Here is an 18,773-nt window from a genome sequence, read left to right on the forward strand (position 1 = left end):
TCTTGTTGCGGAGCACGGGCTCTAGGCGTGCGGGCTTCAGTAGTTGTGGCTCGCGGGCTTCAGTAGTTGTGGCTCGCAGGCTCTAGAGCGCACACTCAGTAGTTGAGGTGCACGGGCTTAATTGCTCTGCGGCATGTGGGATCTTCCCGGAGCAGGGCTCGAACCCGTGTCCCCTGCACTGGCAGGCAGATTCTTAACCACTGCGACACCAGGGAAGTCCCAAAGACTGTGTCTTGATTGTTGAGTGGGAAGGTACAGTCACTTTATTTCTTTTATTGAGTTCCTATTCATGAGAAATTCTTGAATATCTCTCTCCATCAATAATGAAAAAACTATTTCGTAGTAGTTGAAAATGCTATTAATCCTGCTGCTGCTGTTGTTTGCCCAGTGATTTTGTAGCCAAATGAGTCCATCTCAGCACAGTTAGGTTTACGGACAACAGCACAGTTGAGTAAGGCAGCCTCAACCTCATAGCCCAGGCCAAAGACCACGAACAGTCGAAGGAAATAATTCACTGTGACCAAACAAGGGGCATCCCCCCTCCCTGATTATGGTGAGGAAAGCAGGCACAGAGACCCCCTGGGTGACCTGGGGACATGAGCTGGGGACAGGTTCCTGTGGCCCTTGTGGGTTCACCATCAACCTCACCCTCTAGATAGCGTCCGTGCAGGTTCAGGCGCATGTCTGTGAAGTCATGTATATTTTAAAAAAAATAAGCAGGATCAAAATCCCCACACAAATAGGGTCTCCTATACATATGCTTCTGCCACTGCATTTTTCACTTCACAATCTGTCCTGGACACCTGACCTTGCAGGGTGATCCCAACACGCAGCTCTGGTCAGAGTGTACCCTTTCTCTTAGGATGAGCCCGGGTCCTGCCTGGCTGGTCTGCAGCCCCTCTCTGGCCCCTCTCGACCCCCCTCCTCTTCCCGTCACACTCCGGCCAGCACCCAGCCTCCCCTTCCTGGCCTTGCACATTCTACTCCTTTGCCTGGATTGTCACTCCTCTCTCTGTGACCAGCTAACTCCTACCAAAGCGCTGGTCCTTCTTAAGTTCTTGGTCCTCCCTCTGGCCCTTCAGACCTGCTGGGAGGTCTGCTGCTGTCCACTCACCTTCCGGCATGCAGTGTGCGGGGACTTGTAATTCCATGAGACGTCAAGGCACGATAACACAACTGGCTACCACGGTGCGTGCCATGCAAATAGGTGTTTGTTGAATGCATAAGAGAATTCACTTTACATGCCAGGCAGTGAACCTACATGGCCTCAGTTGTTTCAGTCCCCACAACTAGCCTATCAAGTAGGTGCTAGCATTCCCATTTTATAGATGAAGAAACGGAGGGTCAGAGATGGGGAGAGACTTCCCCGAAGCCACATACCTAGTAAATGTCGTAGCCAGGAATTGAAATAATATCTTTTTCACTCCAACATGTGTTGGCTCCAATAAAATTAGGAGTCTTCATGCTGGGAAGTCAAAGACTGAGATTCAGGGAATGAGTAAATTTTTTAAATTTGTGAAGATTATAAATATGGGTTTCCATGGCATCTAGATTGTCCCTGTAGTCCAGCAATTAGGGCTGCGTCAGAGCACTTCTTCCCCCCCACCCCCCGCCTTTTGCTGCATTTATCACGCTGACTTGCTGTAATTTGCTTACACATCTTTCTTCCCTACTGGACTGAGAATCTTGATGTCAGGGGCCAGTTATCAGTACGTCCCTGTACCTAGCAGGGTGCTTGGTGCATCATAGGTACCCAGGAAATATTTGCTGCATCGTTCATACCCAGCCTCACTCCACGGATGTTTCTTAAGCACTGCTCTCTGGACTGGAGCTGTCACGAGGAATGGATCAGAGCCCAGATATCACGTTTACCTTTAGAGGTGGAGCAGGCAGTGAGCACGTGAGTCTCCAGAGTGTCAGGTGGTGAAACGGGCTAGGAAGAAAAATAAAGCAGGGTAAGAGGCCAGAGACCCATCAGAGTGGTGCCCTTGTACACAGAGGACAGGAAATGCCTCCCTGGAGAGGTGGCATTCGGGCAGAGACCAAAGGCCTAGCAGGTCTGGTGGAGAATCCCTGGAGTGCCGGAGGCAGGCTTGGCATGTTCCAACAGCAGCAAGTAGCTTTCGGCTCTCGGCTCGGAGGAGGCCAAGGTGCAACTTTCTTCAGTCGTCCCGAATCCGGGTTCATCTGACACCAGCCGCCTCCACCATGCTGCCTAAGTTCAACCCCAACAAGATCAAAGTCGTGTACCTGACAGAGTCGTGCACGCCCCCCCCCCCCAGGGCAGAGGGGTAGGGGGCTGGAGCCACAGTCAGGAATGAGGATTGGACCCGAGTGCCGTGGGTTGAGCAGAGGAGCGACGTGCACTGGCTTGAGCTGTGCAGTTATCACTGGCTGCTGTGAGAATAGGGGCCTGGGCGAGGGTGGGAGCCTTCCTGGGTGGAAGCCCAGGAGCCTTGGGTCCGGGTGGAGGCAGTGGAAGTGGGAGAAATGAAGCTCTGAACCCATGGCTGTGTGGGCAGATTGGTTGCGGGGTGCGAGGCAAAGGGAGGACCCGGGGACGCTCCCTAGGTTTGTGGTCTGAGCAACAGAAAGAAGACGCTGCCACTTCTTGAGCTGGAAGGACCCGGAGGGCGAGCGGGAAGGACCCGGAGGACGTGCTGTGAAGGACCCGGAGGACGAGCTGGAAGGACCCGGAGGACGAGCGGGAAGGACCCGGAGGACGAGGCTGGGAAGGACCCGGAGGACGAGCTGGGAAGGACCCGGAGGACGAGCTGGAAGGACACGGACGAGCTGGAAGGACACGGACGAACTGGGTCCAGCGGGGCCAGGAGTTTGATTTCGGCCTTGCTTGTTTTGACATCCAAGGGGAGTTACTTCACAGCTTTTGGAGACGGGGGTTTGGAGGGTGTGCGAGGGCTTGGAGCTGTGACGTGGAGGGAATCAGCAGCAAAGAGATGGGCCTGCAGCCCCGGCAGGCTGTGCTCCTGGAGAAGGGGCCACTGGACAGTGGCATCTCTGAGAGGTAGGGGTAGCACTTGAAGTCGGTTCCCACCGTATTTAGTGTAGTGATTGCATGTGTCAGTGCTGAGTAATTTTTGGTGAAAGAATAAGTGAGTGAGTACAGATAGATCTTGCCACAAAATCCCAAAAGGTTTGTAGTGGACACTCGAGTCATGGCAGGGCTTGCCTTACATGACCTCTGTGGAGGGTCCTGGGACGTGAAGGTACAGGCGGGGCCTCCGAAGTATCCAGAGAGATCCGTGGGTGGGACTGCCTCGGGCTGATGGCAACAGGGGTACTGGGACCACAGCAGCTGCAGCTCTCCAAGCCTGAGACACGGGGTCGTTGGTGGGGGGCCGCAGGGTATTGTCCCAGACAGACCTGATTCAGATCCCGCTGCCAGGCACTTGCTGTCCGACCTCAAGCAACAGTAATAGTAACGACATTTTAGAGCCCTTAGGAAACCTGTCAGTCACCTCCTAAGTGCTTCACCTCGTTAGCATATTCAGTCCTCACAGCCACCCCAGAGGCAGGGACTTTATACTCCTCCCGTTACACATGAGAAGCCTGGCATGGTTAAGTCTCTTGCCCTTGGTCACTCTGCTAGTAGCCAGCAGAGCTGAGCTTTGAAACTAAGCGACCCGCCTCCAGTGTGTGCCCTGAGCTGTGCAGCCTGGCCTCGACCACAAGTTCCTTGCAGGCCTCTGTTTCCCCATCTGTAAAATGGGAAACACCGCCCTCATGCAGCACGACCTGCAGACACAGAGGCAGATTTCAGGCGGGGCCTTCAGCACAGGCATCAAAACAGGGCCCAGCCTCTGGGCAGCAACTCAGGGTGAGATCAGCACAGCGCTGGCTTTCCCGTGGACAGAAGTTGCCAAACATTATGAAAATTGTATAAAAACTTGAGGGCAAGATTTTTATATGTCCTGGAAAGCTCCAGCGTACTTATTCTTACTTCTGGTACTAGAAGTACCGGTCCCGGAAGCCGAGGGAGCAGAAGGGAAAGAAACACCTTTCTTGTCCCTTTTCCTGAACTCTTTGCATTAAAAGAGGGTACCTGTGGACATAGTTCATCATTTCCTGGGGAAAGCAAATCATGGCAAGGATATTCCTGGAGCAGTGAAATCTCCAAAAAGCCAAGTCGAAACACGGCTCCTTCCTCACTTTGGAGATGAGTCCACAGCGCGGGGGGCAGGGGTGGGGGGGATGACATCAGGTTCTGGGGGACAGTCTTTGACGCTGCCGTTTTTGACTCTAGGACCTCTACGCGGCTTTCTTTAAGATGGACACGGACAGGGATGGCATCGTCACCATGCATGACCTTCATCAGCTGCAGCACCTGCTCTCCAATCTGAAGGACGAGGATTTCGAGCGATTTCTGGGCCTTCTTGGCTTGAGGCTCAGCGTCACGTTAAATTTCCACGAATTTCGAAATTTTGTGTGAGAAGAGACCGTTCAGAATAGAAGACACCGCGCCTCAGAGACTCATTAGGTAGGAGAGCAGCATGGGTCCACACATGGGTGCAGATGATGGAGTTGCCCCCCAGGAGCTGTTTATTTTGTCTTTTCCTTAGTTCAAGAAAAATCACATTCAGAATTACACATTCGGTGTAGAAAGACTAGAAAATGCAGATACAGGTTAGAAGATACACCTGATTTAAGCACCTGTGAGCGTCATTTTTGTTTCAAAGTGTATCATCCCGGTCTTGTTGCTTTGCATATAAATATATACATATCTGTTTTTCTTTTTATGAGCCTTGGGTCAGATATATACGCGTGTTGCTCAGCCTTCCAAGACATTTGGGGACACAGTATGCAGAGGGAGGCGCAGTGCTTGTCAGGAGAACACGTGGACTTCCTCCAGGCCTGAGACGTTAACCTGGGCAGTAGGTGTGAACTGGGGAAGCACAGAACACCTTATGGTAACTGATGGATACTGAGTGTCATTTCAGTCTTTTTTCTATGTGCATAAATACACACATATGCTTGTATATTTTTCTTTTTATAAATTTGGGCTCAGCCGTGCCAGCTGCTTTGGGAGGTGCGAGGACCCCTTCCAGCCCTTTCCTAGGCAGTGCTCCCCACCAGACCCCCGGCCACCCAATGCTGGCCTCACTCACAGCAGGAAAATCTCTGCGTCCAGCTGAGCTGTGACTCCGTTTGTCTCCTTGGCTTCTCTCAGTAAGAGCATGTGCTCCTTGAAGCGGTAGTGGGTTCCCATCTTACCAGGACGTGTCACAGTCTGCTCTCCATTGAGATCTGTTGACAGGATCTACATGAATGGAGTAGCCATTCAGCCACTCCTTGACCAATTATTATAAGTGCACTATTAATATTTTTTGAAACGTTACCATCCGCTGCATTTGCTGCTGCAGTGATACAACGCAGTAGTGGCATTCACTGGGTCCTTCTGCCCTTGAGGTACTCCCAGGTCCCAGGGGCTATAGGCAAGTGCCCCTTCCACCCGGCAAGGGCAACCCCTGGAAGGGGGAACCCCCAGAAGCCCCTGTCACTGAGCCAGACTTTGTGGCACTTGGCTAGGCTTCAGAGGCCCTCTGATTTTGCACCTTAATTTTTCCCTCTGAATTTGCTGGTTTTATTTTGTCTATACTTAAAAAGCCAGCGAGAAAAAAAACGACTGTAGTCTCTTTCTAAGTGAAACGATCATGTCACATGTGAGTTGAACACCTGCTTCCAATTGCTCCATTTATGAGGAGCTTTAATATGAGACTTGATTGCTTAATGTTAAAACAAAGCACAAAAATATCCTTCAGAAAGAACTTTCTGGAGAATGTATGCAGAGTGGATATGGAAAATTTCAACCACAAAGCGCAATCTTCCCATCCAAATGATTCCACCTTCTTAGTTGTATTATTGGTTCATTCATCACACATTTACTGAGGGTCTGCTGTGTACTCAGTGTCGCCCCAGGACTCGGAGGTACAAAGATGGATGAGATGCACACTCCCTTTGAGGGGCTCGGGGCTGAACTGCGACACGTACAAAAATAAAGAAATAGAAGGATGTCTGAAGTGCCACAGGGAGGCGAGAGGCTAAGCCTGCTTGAGGTGCACAGAAAAAACAGGACATTTCAGTTGGGTCTTGAGGTGTGAGTAGGAGTTCGTCCGGTGCAGGTTACCAGACCGTGGTTCAAGGCCAGGGAGCAGCATTTGCAAAACCACAGAGGTGGGAGTGTGGAGCACATTGAGGGAATGGGGAGAGGATGCGTATTCAGAAGTGGCATGCACAGCGGGAGAGGAGGCCTCGAGATGCAGGAGGGCTGGATGTGACGGGGCTCGAGTGCCAGGCTTGGTCAGTAGGCAGGAGAGGATTTTATGCCGTGGAGCGTGTGGGTCACGTTGTGCCATAGAAACATCCTTCAGCAGCCCCAGAGTAGAGGATGTATATAGAGGAAGTGGTGGGTTCCAGGGAGACCCAGCTTGGGCTCCAAGGGTCTGGTGGAGGGCGAGCTTTGAGACCCCAACCAAGGCACTGCTTTAGAAAGCCAAGCCTTCCCGTGGCCGGACCCCGTACCTGTGTTTCATGAAGGTGTATCTTTTCATACCCCACAGCCCTTTAAGGAGGCATCACTACCTGCCTTTGCAGATGAAGGAATTGGGGCCTAGAGAAAAGTTACTGACTTGTCCAAAAGGACCCAGGTGATGGGCGGCGGACAGAGATTGGAACCCAGGATGCCTCTGGGGAGGGGCCACTTCCTCTGCCTGGAGAGCTCAGCCTCTTCCACCCTCCCCAGCCTCACTCTCCACCAGCCAAACCTAGATGCCTTTTGCCTTATTGGAAGCCATCCTGCCCTCTCAGTGGGGCCCCTCTGCCTTCCCGGCCTTCACTTTCCACCTGCATCATCAAAATGCACTACTTTGGAAAGCTTTGAAGGTTCATAATTTTGTCAAAGAGAGGAAGACCATTTCGTTTGCTTCATAACTGCACATCATTTTTAAATGTGTAAATAGCAATTAGAGTGATTGGTCCAATGACCTGTTTCATTTACACCATCTATTCCCTCCCAATCTATTCCCTTGTTTAAAACACACGGGCCTTGTCCATTTATCTACTGACAACCCACATCAAGTACATTTTGGTACATGTACGTCATCAGAGATGAAAGAACACTGTCAAGTGTCCTTTTAGCAGAATTAGATGGTCAGCTTCTTGTCACAAAATATTGTACGATCCAGTCCTTCCTGATGAATGACTAACTAAATGAAAATAACAAATTTCCTTGTTGTTCTTACACATGTATCACTTACTCACTCATCAAGAGATTTGGCTTATATGATCAAGTTCACCATCATCTTCTGCTAATAATTGTGAAACATTTCCTGATCTTAGTTTTCTTCCCTTTGCCACTTGTGCATGAAATAAGAATTCTCAATTTTCAACTACATTCAGTGAAAGCTAACATAAGATGACAAGGATGGTGTCACTGTCTTCTTTTTACCTTCTTGAAAGATGCTGTTACACTTTGAGCAGTGCAATCAGAAAACTGAAGGATGGTGTAATAGTGGTGATTCATTTCAATATTGTATCATCCTGCTAGGAGATGCCATCATTTTTTGTTTTCTTCTTATTATTTAGTCTCCTTTTTTTTAGCACAGCTGGAAATAATTAATGAACAATGATTGAATATTTCTTAGAATAATGAAATAGATCTAGTATGATTAAATCAAGATCGCTAAGATCCCATGATCTATCATATTCTAAGAGGTTTCAATGGACCCACATGGTAATTGCAAGATAGGAGTTTTATTTCATAAAGAAAATAAATACATCTTTTGTTCTTTTTTGGAAGACCTCTAAGAAAGAGTAAAAGTCATGAATGCCACTCTTCTGTTTTCTCGATCATACAGAATCACTGTTTCTTCTTTCAATATTTGATAAAATTCACCAATGAAATCATCAGGTCCTGGCGTTTCCTTTGTCAGAAGAATTTTAACTACAAATCTAATTACTTTAATAGTTATAGGATCATTCAGGGTTTCTATTCCTTCTTGACCGAGTTTTAGTAATTTTTGTCTTTTAAACTATTGGTCCGTTTCATCTAAGTTGTTAAATTCATAAGAATGAAGTTATTCATAGTATTCCCTTACTATTCTTTTAATATCTGTGGGGTCTTTAGTGAGGTCCCTTTTTTCATTTCTTATATTGGTAGTTGATGTCTTCTCTCCTTTTTTCTTGATTCATTTAGCTGAAGGTTCATCAATTTTATTGATATTTTCAAAGAACCACCTTTATGTTTCATTTCTTTTTCTCTATTGTTTTTCTGTTTCGATTTCATTGATTTCTATTCTTTACTATTTTCGCCTTTCTTCTTGCTTTAAGTATACAGTTGATCCTTGAACAACACAGGGGTTAGGGGCGCCAACCCCCTGCACAGTCAAAAATCTGTGTATAGCCTTTGACTCCCCCCAAACTTAACTACTAATAGCTTACTGTTGACTGGAAGCTTACCAATAACATAAAGTCAATCAACACATGGTTTGTATATGTATTACATACTGTATTCTTACAATAAAGCAAGCTAGAGAAAAGAAAATGTTATTAAGAAAGTCATAAGAAACTTATATATACTACCAAATGTAAAATAGATAGGTAGCGGGAAGCAGCCACATAGCACAGGGAGATCAGCTCAGTGCTTTGTGACCACCTAGAGGGGTGGGATAGGGAGGGTGAGAGGGAGATGCAAGAGGGAGTGGATATGGGGATATATGTATATGTATAGCTGATTCACTTTATTGTAAAGCAGAAACTAACACACCATTGTAAAGCAATTATACTCCAATAAAGATGTTAAAAAAGTCATAAGAAAGAGAAAATACATTTATAGTACTGTATTTATCAATACTGTAAGTTTACATTGTCTTTTACAAGATAAATCATCTCTCTGTCAGTACCCATATCAATATTGTCTCATACGGTACAAAACACTGCAGGAGTCATACATTTTGGTGTGTAACTCTGGACATCAAAACTGGAAAGATAATGTGAAAAAGAAATTCATATTTGTTTAGAGGTATAACAATGCATGCATTGTTAACAAAGAAGCAGCAATATGATTGCTTTATGGGAGTGTGGTGTAATCGATATAATTGCTTCATGGTAGCCTAGCCTATACAGTAAAGAATGAGTCATTATAAAATTTTTATAGCATACAGTATTCTAATCATACTCATAATATAGTATTGGAATCGTTACTCTAAGAAAAACCCATTTGCCTGTGATGATAGGCTGATACACAATTTCTCCAATACGAGAGAGAGAGAGAGAAGCACACTGTACGGTAATATAATTCTTTGAAAGCAAAGTTATAAAACAGGAAGAAAACTAACATATTAATTTTATATTAAATATCACTCACCTTATGCCTATGTAAGGATACACTAGTATCTACATATATTTTATACATTCATGACATATCTAACTTTTTCTTATTTTTTTTCAATATTTCTAGGCTATGTGGTTAATCTGTGAATTTTTTTCAAATTGTCACAAATCTACAAAAAATTTTCCAATGTATTTATTGAAAAAAATTAGCATATAAGTGGACTCGTGCAGTCCAAACCTGTGTTGTGCAAGGATCAACTGTAGTTTGCCCTCCTTTTTTATTTTCTTAAGCTGAAAACTCAGATTTTTTATTTGAATTCTTTCTTTTCTATATGAGCCCTTAATGCTATCAGGTTCCTTGTAGGCACTGATTTAGCTGCATTTCACAGATTTGGATATGTTATAGTGTTTATTTTCATTCAGTTCAAAATATTTTCTAATTTCCGTTTAGACTGTTTCTTGAAACCTTGGATTATTTAGAAGTATGTTTTTTTTTTCAAAATATTTCCATGGTTTCCAACTATCTTTCTGTTATTGATTTCTAGTTTAATTCTGTTCAGTTTAGATAACACACTTCGTATGATTTTAATTCTTTTAAATTTGGTAAGGTTCATCTTATGACCCTAGAAATCATCTGTCTTGGTGAACATTCCATGTTTCTTGAAAAGAATGTATATTGGCCTGTTGTTGGGTGGAGGGTTCTATAAATGTCAATAAGATCAAGTTGGTTATAGTGTTTAGGTTCTCGCTTATTTTCTATTTGTTCTATCAATTACTGAGAGAGGAGTGTTGACGTCACCAACAATAATTTTGCATCTGTCTATTTCTCCTTCCATTTTTATCAATTTATGCTTCATGTGTTTTGAAACTCTGAGAAAAAGTATATTTGTATTTACCATTTCTACTTCTCTTCTTTTATTTCTCAAGCTCAAAAGTGTCTCTCTCTGCTGTCATTTTCCTTCCCCTGAATAACTTCTTTTAGCATGTCTACTGGAGACAAGTTATCATAGTTTTCCTTCATTGAGCATATCTTTATTGCTCCTTCATTCCTAACATTTTTTTTTTTCTGGATATAGAATTATGGGTTGACAATTCTTTTGTTATAACACTTTTAAAATGTTGTTCCATTGTCTTCTGGCCACCACAGTTTGTGAGGAGAAATCTACAGTCATTCAAATGGTTTTCTCTCTGTAATGTGTCATTTGTCTCAGGCTGCTTTCAAGATTTTTTCTTTAGCTTTGGTTTTCAATAGTTTTAGTATGATGTGTTTGAGCATGATTTTCTTTGAGTTTATCTTTTTTGAGGTTTGCTGAACTTCCTGAATCTGTAAACTTATGTTTTTCCATCAAATTTGGGCAGGTTTCAGCTATTATTTCCTGAAGTTTTAAATTTTTTTCTGTACCAATCTTTTTCTCTTCTTTCAGTACTCCAGTGACATGGATGTTAGACCTTTTGTTTTTGTATCAACAGGTCTCTCTATCATAGTCCTTGGAGATATATTCTTTCTTTTTCCTCTGTTGATCAGATTAGATTATTTCTAGTCATCTATTTTCAAGTTCACTGACTCACTCCTCTGTCATCTCCATTGTGTCATTGAGCCAATCCAGTGAAAATTTTATTTCAGTTGTTGTTTTTTCCAGTTCTAAAGTTTCCACTTGGTTCTTTTTTCTTTGACTGCAATTTCTTTGCTCAGAACTTGTCTTTCCATTTATTTTAAGAATGTGTACTCTTACTTCATGGTTATAATAGCTGCTTTTAAATATGATAATTTCAACATCTGGGTCATCTTGGAGTTGGTGCCTGCTGTCTTTTATCTTGAAAATTGGGGTCATCTTGGAGTTGGTGCCTGCTGTCTTTTATCTTGAAAATTGTTGGGATTTTCCTGGTCCTCTGTACATTGAGTAATTTTGGACTGTATCATGGACATTTTTAATGTTATATTGTGACACTCTGGTCCTGTTAAGATCCTTGGTAATGCGTTGACTGATTGATCTTTTTTAGGCAGGCAATCAATCCATTTAGTTTCAGAGTGCAAGTCCTGACCTGCCTTCTGTGGTTTCAATATCAGTTCAGTTTTCAAAGCCATTGTAGCTCTATCAGGTCAGCCCGTGAGTGCAGCACGCAGGAGACAGTCTTAACTACACTGTAGTAAAGTTCTCAAAGCTTTCACTGTGCTGCTTTGGGTTGGTTTCACACATGTGCACATCACAGGTGAACCTGGAACTTCCTTCATTCATTTGGGCGTCCCTTTTTCTAGCCCTCTCTATGATTTCTCCCCACACTCTCCAGCACTCAGGGACCCCTTTTTTGTTCTTCTGGTTGGACAATCTTAGGTTTTAGCCATTCTGTGCTACTGAGTGCTTCTCTTGACTGGGTCCCCCTCCAGGCCAACATGGTGAGAGAAAAACGAGAAAGAGAAAATAATGTGGACTTCTCCAATCCTCCCTGAACACAGGGACCCCTTTTACCATCTCCTCTGGTTAGAGAGAAGAATTTCAGTTGTGGGTACCTACTTGGCCAATACTATTGCTGGCACCACCATAGACGTGCAGTTTTGTCACTGGGCTTGCCTCAGATCAGGAGTGAACAGTAAAAAGAGACAAGAAAGGGGGGATTCCCCCCCCCCCATGCTCTTTGTACTTCAGGGGTTCACCTTCCTAGTTCTTCGGTCAGAAAAACAGACTTTCTTTTGGAGATTTTTCTGTCCATGTCCACTGCACAGTTCCAGAATTAGGACTGCCTGTAAGCAGCCCTTAAGTTGGAAATACGGGAGGAAAAAAGCCCATGAATCTCACCATTATATAAGTCATTCTTTAAGTTTTGACTTCCCTCTCCATAAGCCTCCTATTATTTACTTTTTACCATCTTCAGAGAGTTACTTTTTGTATTCTGTCTAGAGTTTTTGGCTGTAACCAGTGGAAGAGACAGGATGAAGTAAGTATGTGTGTCTACTCCATCTTAACTGGATCATCACTCAGGCCTCAAGGAGTCCCCGCTCTCTGGTCTTCTTGGCTGAAATGCCCCGGACCCCACCCTGGTCCATCATTCTCAGTCACATTCAGTAGCTGAAGTTATCTGATTCACTTATTTTTCCATGTGTTTGCTCTACATTCCTGCCATCACAGGATGAGCTCCTTGAGGACATGGGTTCTGTTCACCATGCTCATCATTGTGTTTGTAGGACTTAGAGCAGCACATTGTATGTATTTGTAACTGACAGTCTGGCTGATAGGAAGGCTGGATCTGACTGATTGTCAAGATCTAAAGAGGCAGACAATAGGAGAGAAAATAAGTAACTTCTGGAAAAGGCCACAGAAAAACCTTCCAATCTCTCTAGAGGAGACAAGGATATAAAATGGTACAGAGGAGAAATGAATGGGAAATAGGTAGGAGCTCCTGGTTTGAGCACGAGTCACTAAGAAAAATAATCAAGCCTCATAGCCTGAAAAAGGAATTGGGTAGGGAGGCTGCTTGGACATGTGTCTAGGCAGTGAGATCAGCTTGATAGTGAGTTGACTTTGCAGAGATAGAACACGCCTCTCAGGATCTCCATCCTTTTGCGGGAAGTCCAGGTGCGTCCTCTGGGTTCAGACAGGATTTACGAGGCACCTAACGGTGAAGGCACGGGAATAGGCCTCATGAGGACCTACAGTCCTTTTAAACAGTAGTTGTGAACATGCAAAATAATCTACCCAACCTTCCAAAACCTTAGTGGTAAAGTAACGATAGAAGATTAGACTGCTTGATCTTTGGATCCTTTTCCACCCTTGAAATTCCATGATTCTGTGAAGTCTGGTAAACAGCTGGAGATAGAATGGAGAAGCAGGTGAGGTTACCATGCTAATGGCACAGAAGTGTGGGCAAACGGCATCCAGGTGGTAGCTGGGGACAGGAGCAGGGATGACCTCTCAGAAGAGGACATAAGCTTTGGGGTGGAAGGAGAGAGGAGTGGTCGAGGGGGCAGGCAGAGGGGGAGAGTCACTCACTGAGGGCACACATTTGCCAGGTGGTGGGTGTTCCAGCCCATTAAAGAGCAGCATCATGAAGGTGACTAGAGAGGGGGAGATGCTTAACAGCGTCACACGTTAAGCCAGCAGAGACCCCGGACTTGGTAATATAGAAGCAACTGACGAATTTAAAGACTGTGTGTGTTGGGGGGGGGGGGGGGGAGTCAGGGGGCGTGTGCCACCATAGTTCACCTGTGTTCCCCACAGGCTGGCATCTGCCAGGAGAGAAAATGAAAGTGGGCATGACCTCATTTGGTCCATTTCAGCAGCGACATGGGAAGAGGGAGGAGACCCCGCCCAGCTGCAGCGGGTCCTCAGCACCTGCCCACTGAGGAAATGCAAGACTTTTTGTTTGCCAAACCACAGGAGTCAAAGTTTATGTAATTCACCAAAGAAGCGCTGGTCTGAATAAGACCCTTTCCGTGTGACACATGAGTCAACAGCACAGTGTGGGCTTCTGGGGTAATGAGGGCCACGATGTTGTTGGTGACCAGTGTGTACGGAGCACTGTCAGTCATCGGGGGACCTGAGGAGTGGTCCAGGATAGCTGAGATCAGCAGCAGAATTTCTTAGAAAGGATTTAAAGGAGAAGCCACATGAAGAGCAATGATTACTGCTTAATTTGTTGGTTGCAGTGCTGTGCCCTGCTGTCTGCTTTTAAAATGTAGGGCAGTAGCGTGATGTTCCAGGAGGGCCTTCTCTGGGACGCTGCAGGCTTCACTTTCCCCAGGACCTCACACAGTGCCTGGCACTCAGCGGTGCTCAGCAGAACTGCTCTGGTTGAATTGAAATAGACACGTTAAGTGAAAAGGAGATCCTGTGTGTGTAAGGTGGCCCTCGCCTCTGTGAAATGTAATATTTAATGGACCCTTTCCTCTGAGGAGTGAAGTTAGAGGGGCTACCAAAACTGTAGCTTCAGACGGAATGACAACGGTGAGAAAGGCTTTCCTCTGGCATGGGAGGGCCCTGAGTTTCAGTGCCAGGATTCCCGGTACTGGCTGTGCAATTTTGGCAGGCGATTTCACCTCTCTAAACCACAGCATTCCCTTTTGCAAACTGGGGTGGCAATGCCAGCACTGGTGTGAAAACCCAGATTCGGTAGTTCCAGCCTGACTGGTCACAGAGCTTGTGGAGGCCACGATTACCCTAAAACCACAGTGCTCCCCACCTGGCATCACATACAAAGGGTCAGCTACAAAGCCACATCTTTGGGGATCACATAAACCTTTGACTGCTGCATTTTCTCAACTGGCGGCCTCCTGGTTGACTTTAGATTTTTTTTCCTTACGAGCAGCTCACCTGCTGGAGCATGAATAATGCCACTTCTTTAGAAGGGCGACATGGGGCTTGTGTGCTGTCCCCACTCTGGTTTTCCAGGTTCCCTTGAGAGGAAGTTCCTGTGAGTGTCCCTGTGGGGCCTCGCTCAGGTGTCCCCCTTACTCTCACCCTCAGGCAAGATGCACTGATCACCCACGTGCCTGTGCGCAAGCGTGGTTCCAAGCAAGGCGACCACGGAGAAAGAAGTGGGGAAGGGTTTTACAGGGTTTCACGTGCCGCTAATTTGTTTTAGTGATTGGAAGAATCCAGGGCACCCCAAACTCCTTCAGCCACAGTCTTCACTGCGCCCCGTGGAGGCCTAGCCACAGTCTTTTTTTAAAGTGTCCTTGGCGCCCATCGTTCTGTGAGTAGAGTTTTGATCATTTTACATCCCACAGACGTAACCTATGAACATGAGCTGAGATTGAGTCTGTAGGTCACATTCCCACAGTGTTCCTGGACTGTTTGCTTTGGTCTGCACGATCACGCCAACGTGTACATTCAGAAATAAAAGTTTTTAGTTGTCTTCATCTGAAGACAATGTTATAGTGTGTTTTTTATCCCTCTGGGAATAAATGAGCCCTTTTTGTTTTGTGAACTGCAGGAAAAGTTGAACAGCATTTATCTGGAAATAAGCAAGTACTCCTAAAATTTAAGATTTCCCTAATATGCAGCTGGGGAAATAAGACGGTATTTTAAGAATTAAGTTAGACCAGATGTGAAATAGCAGGCTTTAACGCTATCTTTGAAACAAACTGGGGTAGGAGAATCCCTTGGGGGATTAATGAGTCCATTAAATTTAAACAAATTCTTTTTTTTTTTTCTTTTAAGACCAAAACAGAAGGTTGCAGATTCCGAACTAGCTTGTGAACAGGCTCATCCGTATCTTGTTACCAAAGCAAAAACCAGATGGTCAGACTTGTCTAAGGTAAGAAAATGATTATTTCCTTAAAAGGAAAGGGAATCTATTTCAATGTTCCAAGATCATTGTGATGAGGGAGCTATTTTCCATCCAGTCGCTAAGATGGTAAAGCAACTTTGTATATCAATTTAGGGACTCCTTTTTTTCTTAAAATACTTTTTCAAAATAAATTCTCACATTCAAGGTCAATTGATCTTTAGAAAAATAAGTAATTTTAAGAGTTACATGGACTGAAATTGCTGGCTTTATCTCAGGTTTGATATGAATTAAAAATTTAGAAGATATACAGACTGCCAACAAACACATGAAAGAATGCTCAACATCATTAATCATTAGAGAAATGCAAATCAAAACTACAATGAGATATCATCTCACACCAGTCAGAATGGCCATCATCAAAAAATCTAGAAACAATAAATGCTGGAGAGGGTGTGGAGAAAAGGGAACACTCTTGCACTGCTGGTGGGAATGTGAATTGGTTCAGCCACTATGGAGAACAGTATGGAGGTTCCTTAAAAAACTACAAATAGAACTACCATATGACCCAGCAATCCCACTACTAGGTATATACCCTGAGGAAACCAGAATTCAGAAAGAGTCATGTACCAAAATGTTCATTGCAGCTCTATTTACAATAGCCCGGAGATGGAAACAACCTAAGTGCCCGTCGTCGGATGAATGGATAAAGAAGATGTGGCACATATATACAATGGAATATTACTCAGCCATAAAAAGAAACGAAATTGAGCTATTTGTAATGAGGTGGATAGATCTAGAGTCTGTCATACAGAGTGAAGTAAGTCAGAAAGAGAAGGACAAATACCGTATGCTAACACATATATATGGAATTTAAGAAAAAAAAATGTTATGAAGAACCTAGGGGTAAAACAGGAATAAAGACAGAGACCTACTGGAGAACAGACTTGAGGATATGGGGAGGGGGAAGGGTGAGGTGTGTTAGGGCGAGAGAGAGACATGGACATATATATACTAACAAACGTAAGGTAGATAGCCAGTGGGAAGCAGCCGCATGGCACAGGGAAACCGGCTGGGTTCTTTGTGGCTGTCTGGAGGGGTGGGATAGGGAGGGTGGGAGGGAGGGAGACAAACAGGGAAGAGATATGGGAACATATGTATATGTATAACTGACTCACTCTGTTATAAAGCAGAAACTAACACACCATTGTAAAGCAATTATACCCCAATAAAGATGTTAAAAAAAAAAAAATTTAAATGCAAAATGTAAGATGCTATCATTCTTGTTTTTACACAGTTATAAACATGCTTTTTTTAAGAGGTATTTCTTCCTGTCTTGCTAAAATTATAGAAAGCATAGTTTGAAGGTGAATACCCTCCATGTGCAATTGTGTAAACTGTGATTATGGTGTCAAGATGGGAAACATGCTCTTAACAATGGCAGCTGTACCTGCAGGACAGTAGATCTGAAATGCAAGTGTGGGTCATCCTGAGGTATAGGATATGGGGTCACCACTTCTCAATGCAACAAGGACACAAAAACTTCATTTAAAAAAGTATTTGTATACTGCATTACAGAAGTATTTTCACACTATTCAGAAGAATGTCTCCACTTTGTTTCATGTGGTCATTTTCTATCTATGTTTGCTCTGTCTTGGCCTGTGCCCGATGAGAAGTCCCGCTTTTAAGTCCTGTTAAGCACCCGGGCTGCCTCACAGCCTTGACTGTGCCAGCCCAGGCCGGCAAATCACACAGATCGAGGCCGGGCCAGCCTTCCAGATCAGTCCTTTGGGTCGCGGAGTGCAGGGCAAGCTCTGGATTGTAAGCAGCGGCCACACAGGACACAGCAGCGCCAGCCGGGGAGAGGGCAGAGCTGGCCACCTGACCGCCTTCCCGCGTGCCCGCCCCATCCCTGCCTCTCTCTGGCCTTCAAACTCCCTCAAACCTATTTAAGAAAAAGTCCCTTCTCCCCAGCGTGCCTCCCCTCTCAGCTGCCCTGCCCTCCTTCCCCTCATGGGAGCAGCCCCGCCCTGTGGTCTGACTCCAGGGACTCCCGAGGGCCACGGCCAGGGCCCTTCACAGCTTCATCTGACCCCGCTTTGACTTAGCACAGACTCACTGCGCAGGGGTTTGTGCGCCAGGTTCAGTGGTAACCAAGGCCTGTCTGCTCCTGCCTGGCAGAGCTCACCAACCAGGGAAGGTGACAGATTATTAACAAAGCAGATGGGTGCTGGAAGGAGCAGGCCGCTGGGAGTGGCCAGAGGCTGTGGAGGCCTTTGTTTCTGCCTTGTTCAGTCCATCCTTCCTGAAACACCTCCACCCTCGGCACCACGACACCCTGCAGGGCCCCCTCCCCTTCTGTCCTGGCCTCCTGGCTGGGTGACGTCCTCCCCGTCAGTGTGGACTCTCACTCCACCTCGATTCCATGGCCTCCCGTAGCCACCTTCATCCTTGATGTCGTGCGGGACCCCAAACTATGTGTGGAGGAGGCCTGGGGACCCCAGGGCGCTGTGCTGCTAAATCAGGAGCCTTGCGTCTATCGGGCGGAGACCTCCTCCAGCTCTTCTAGGACTGAGCCTGGCAGGGAGAGGACGTGCTTTGTCCAGAATCAAGCATCGTGTCACCTCACTGGCCCCCACAGGACTAAACGATCCTGCGCATGTGGACATCTCTGCCACTCTCTCAGTTTATTTTGACTAAAGCACTGAAGGAATTAGTTCTGAATTCTAAATCGGCAGAAAGCATAATACCTAAATAAGATCAGCAGTATTCCCACCCGACCAACTGGTGATGAGACGGCTGTTCTCACTCGGTGCACCCATCCCAGCTCTTCACTTCTGGGTCCCGGCATTTAGAGATGGTGAAGGTGACCAAAGGTGTGGAGTCTCCCTTCTGCCGCATTTCTGTTGGGAATTTGCCAAACAGGACCTGCTAATATCCAAAAGGATGTATTCTCCAGTAAAACCCTGTTTGAACTTGAACAAGGATTCCGCGTTTAGTCATCTAGTGACCTTCACATAGAGTCACAGGGCTCCCCGCTCCGCCATGCGCTGCTGGGGGCACCTCCAGCTGCATTCTCAGAAGTACATAGGAGTCGTCCCATTTGGGGGCAGCTTAATATGCTCATTGCTAGTTAGGTGTTTTTGGAAAATAAGTTCATTGGTTTCTTCAGCAAACCTTTTTTTTTTTTTTTTTTTTTCGGT

General features: G+C 45.5%; 1 protein-coding gene across 1 annotated transcript in view; it reads left to right on the top strand.

Annotated features, from left to right (window-relative positions):
- EFCAB6 (EF-hand calcium binding domain 6) overlaps window positions 1–18,773 on the top strand; it is a 234,631-nt gene that overhangs the window by 140,254 nt on the left and 75,604 nt on the right. Inside the window, 3 exon segments of the mRNA XM_007454091.1 lie at window positions 4,265–4,441; window positions 4,443–4,498; window positions 15,504–15,600. Of these exon segments, the coding sequence (XP_007454153.1) occupies window positions 4,265–4,441; window positions 4,443–4,498; window positions 15,504–15,600 (330 nt within the window).

Source organism: Lipotes vexillifer, unplaced genomic scaffold, assembly GCF_000442215.2.
Source record: "Lipotes vexillifer unplaced genomic scaffold, Lipotes_vexillifer_v1.1 scaffold382, whole genome shotgun sequence".
Lineage (NCBI taxonomy): Eukaryota > Metazoa > Chordata > Mammalia > Artiodactyla > Lipotidae > Lipotes > Lipotes vexillifer.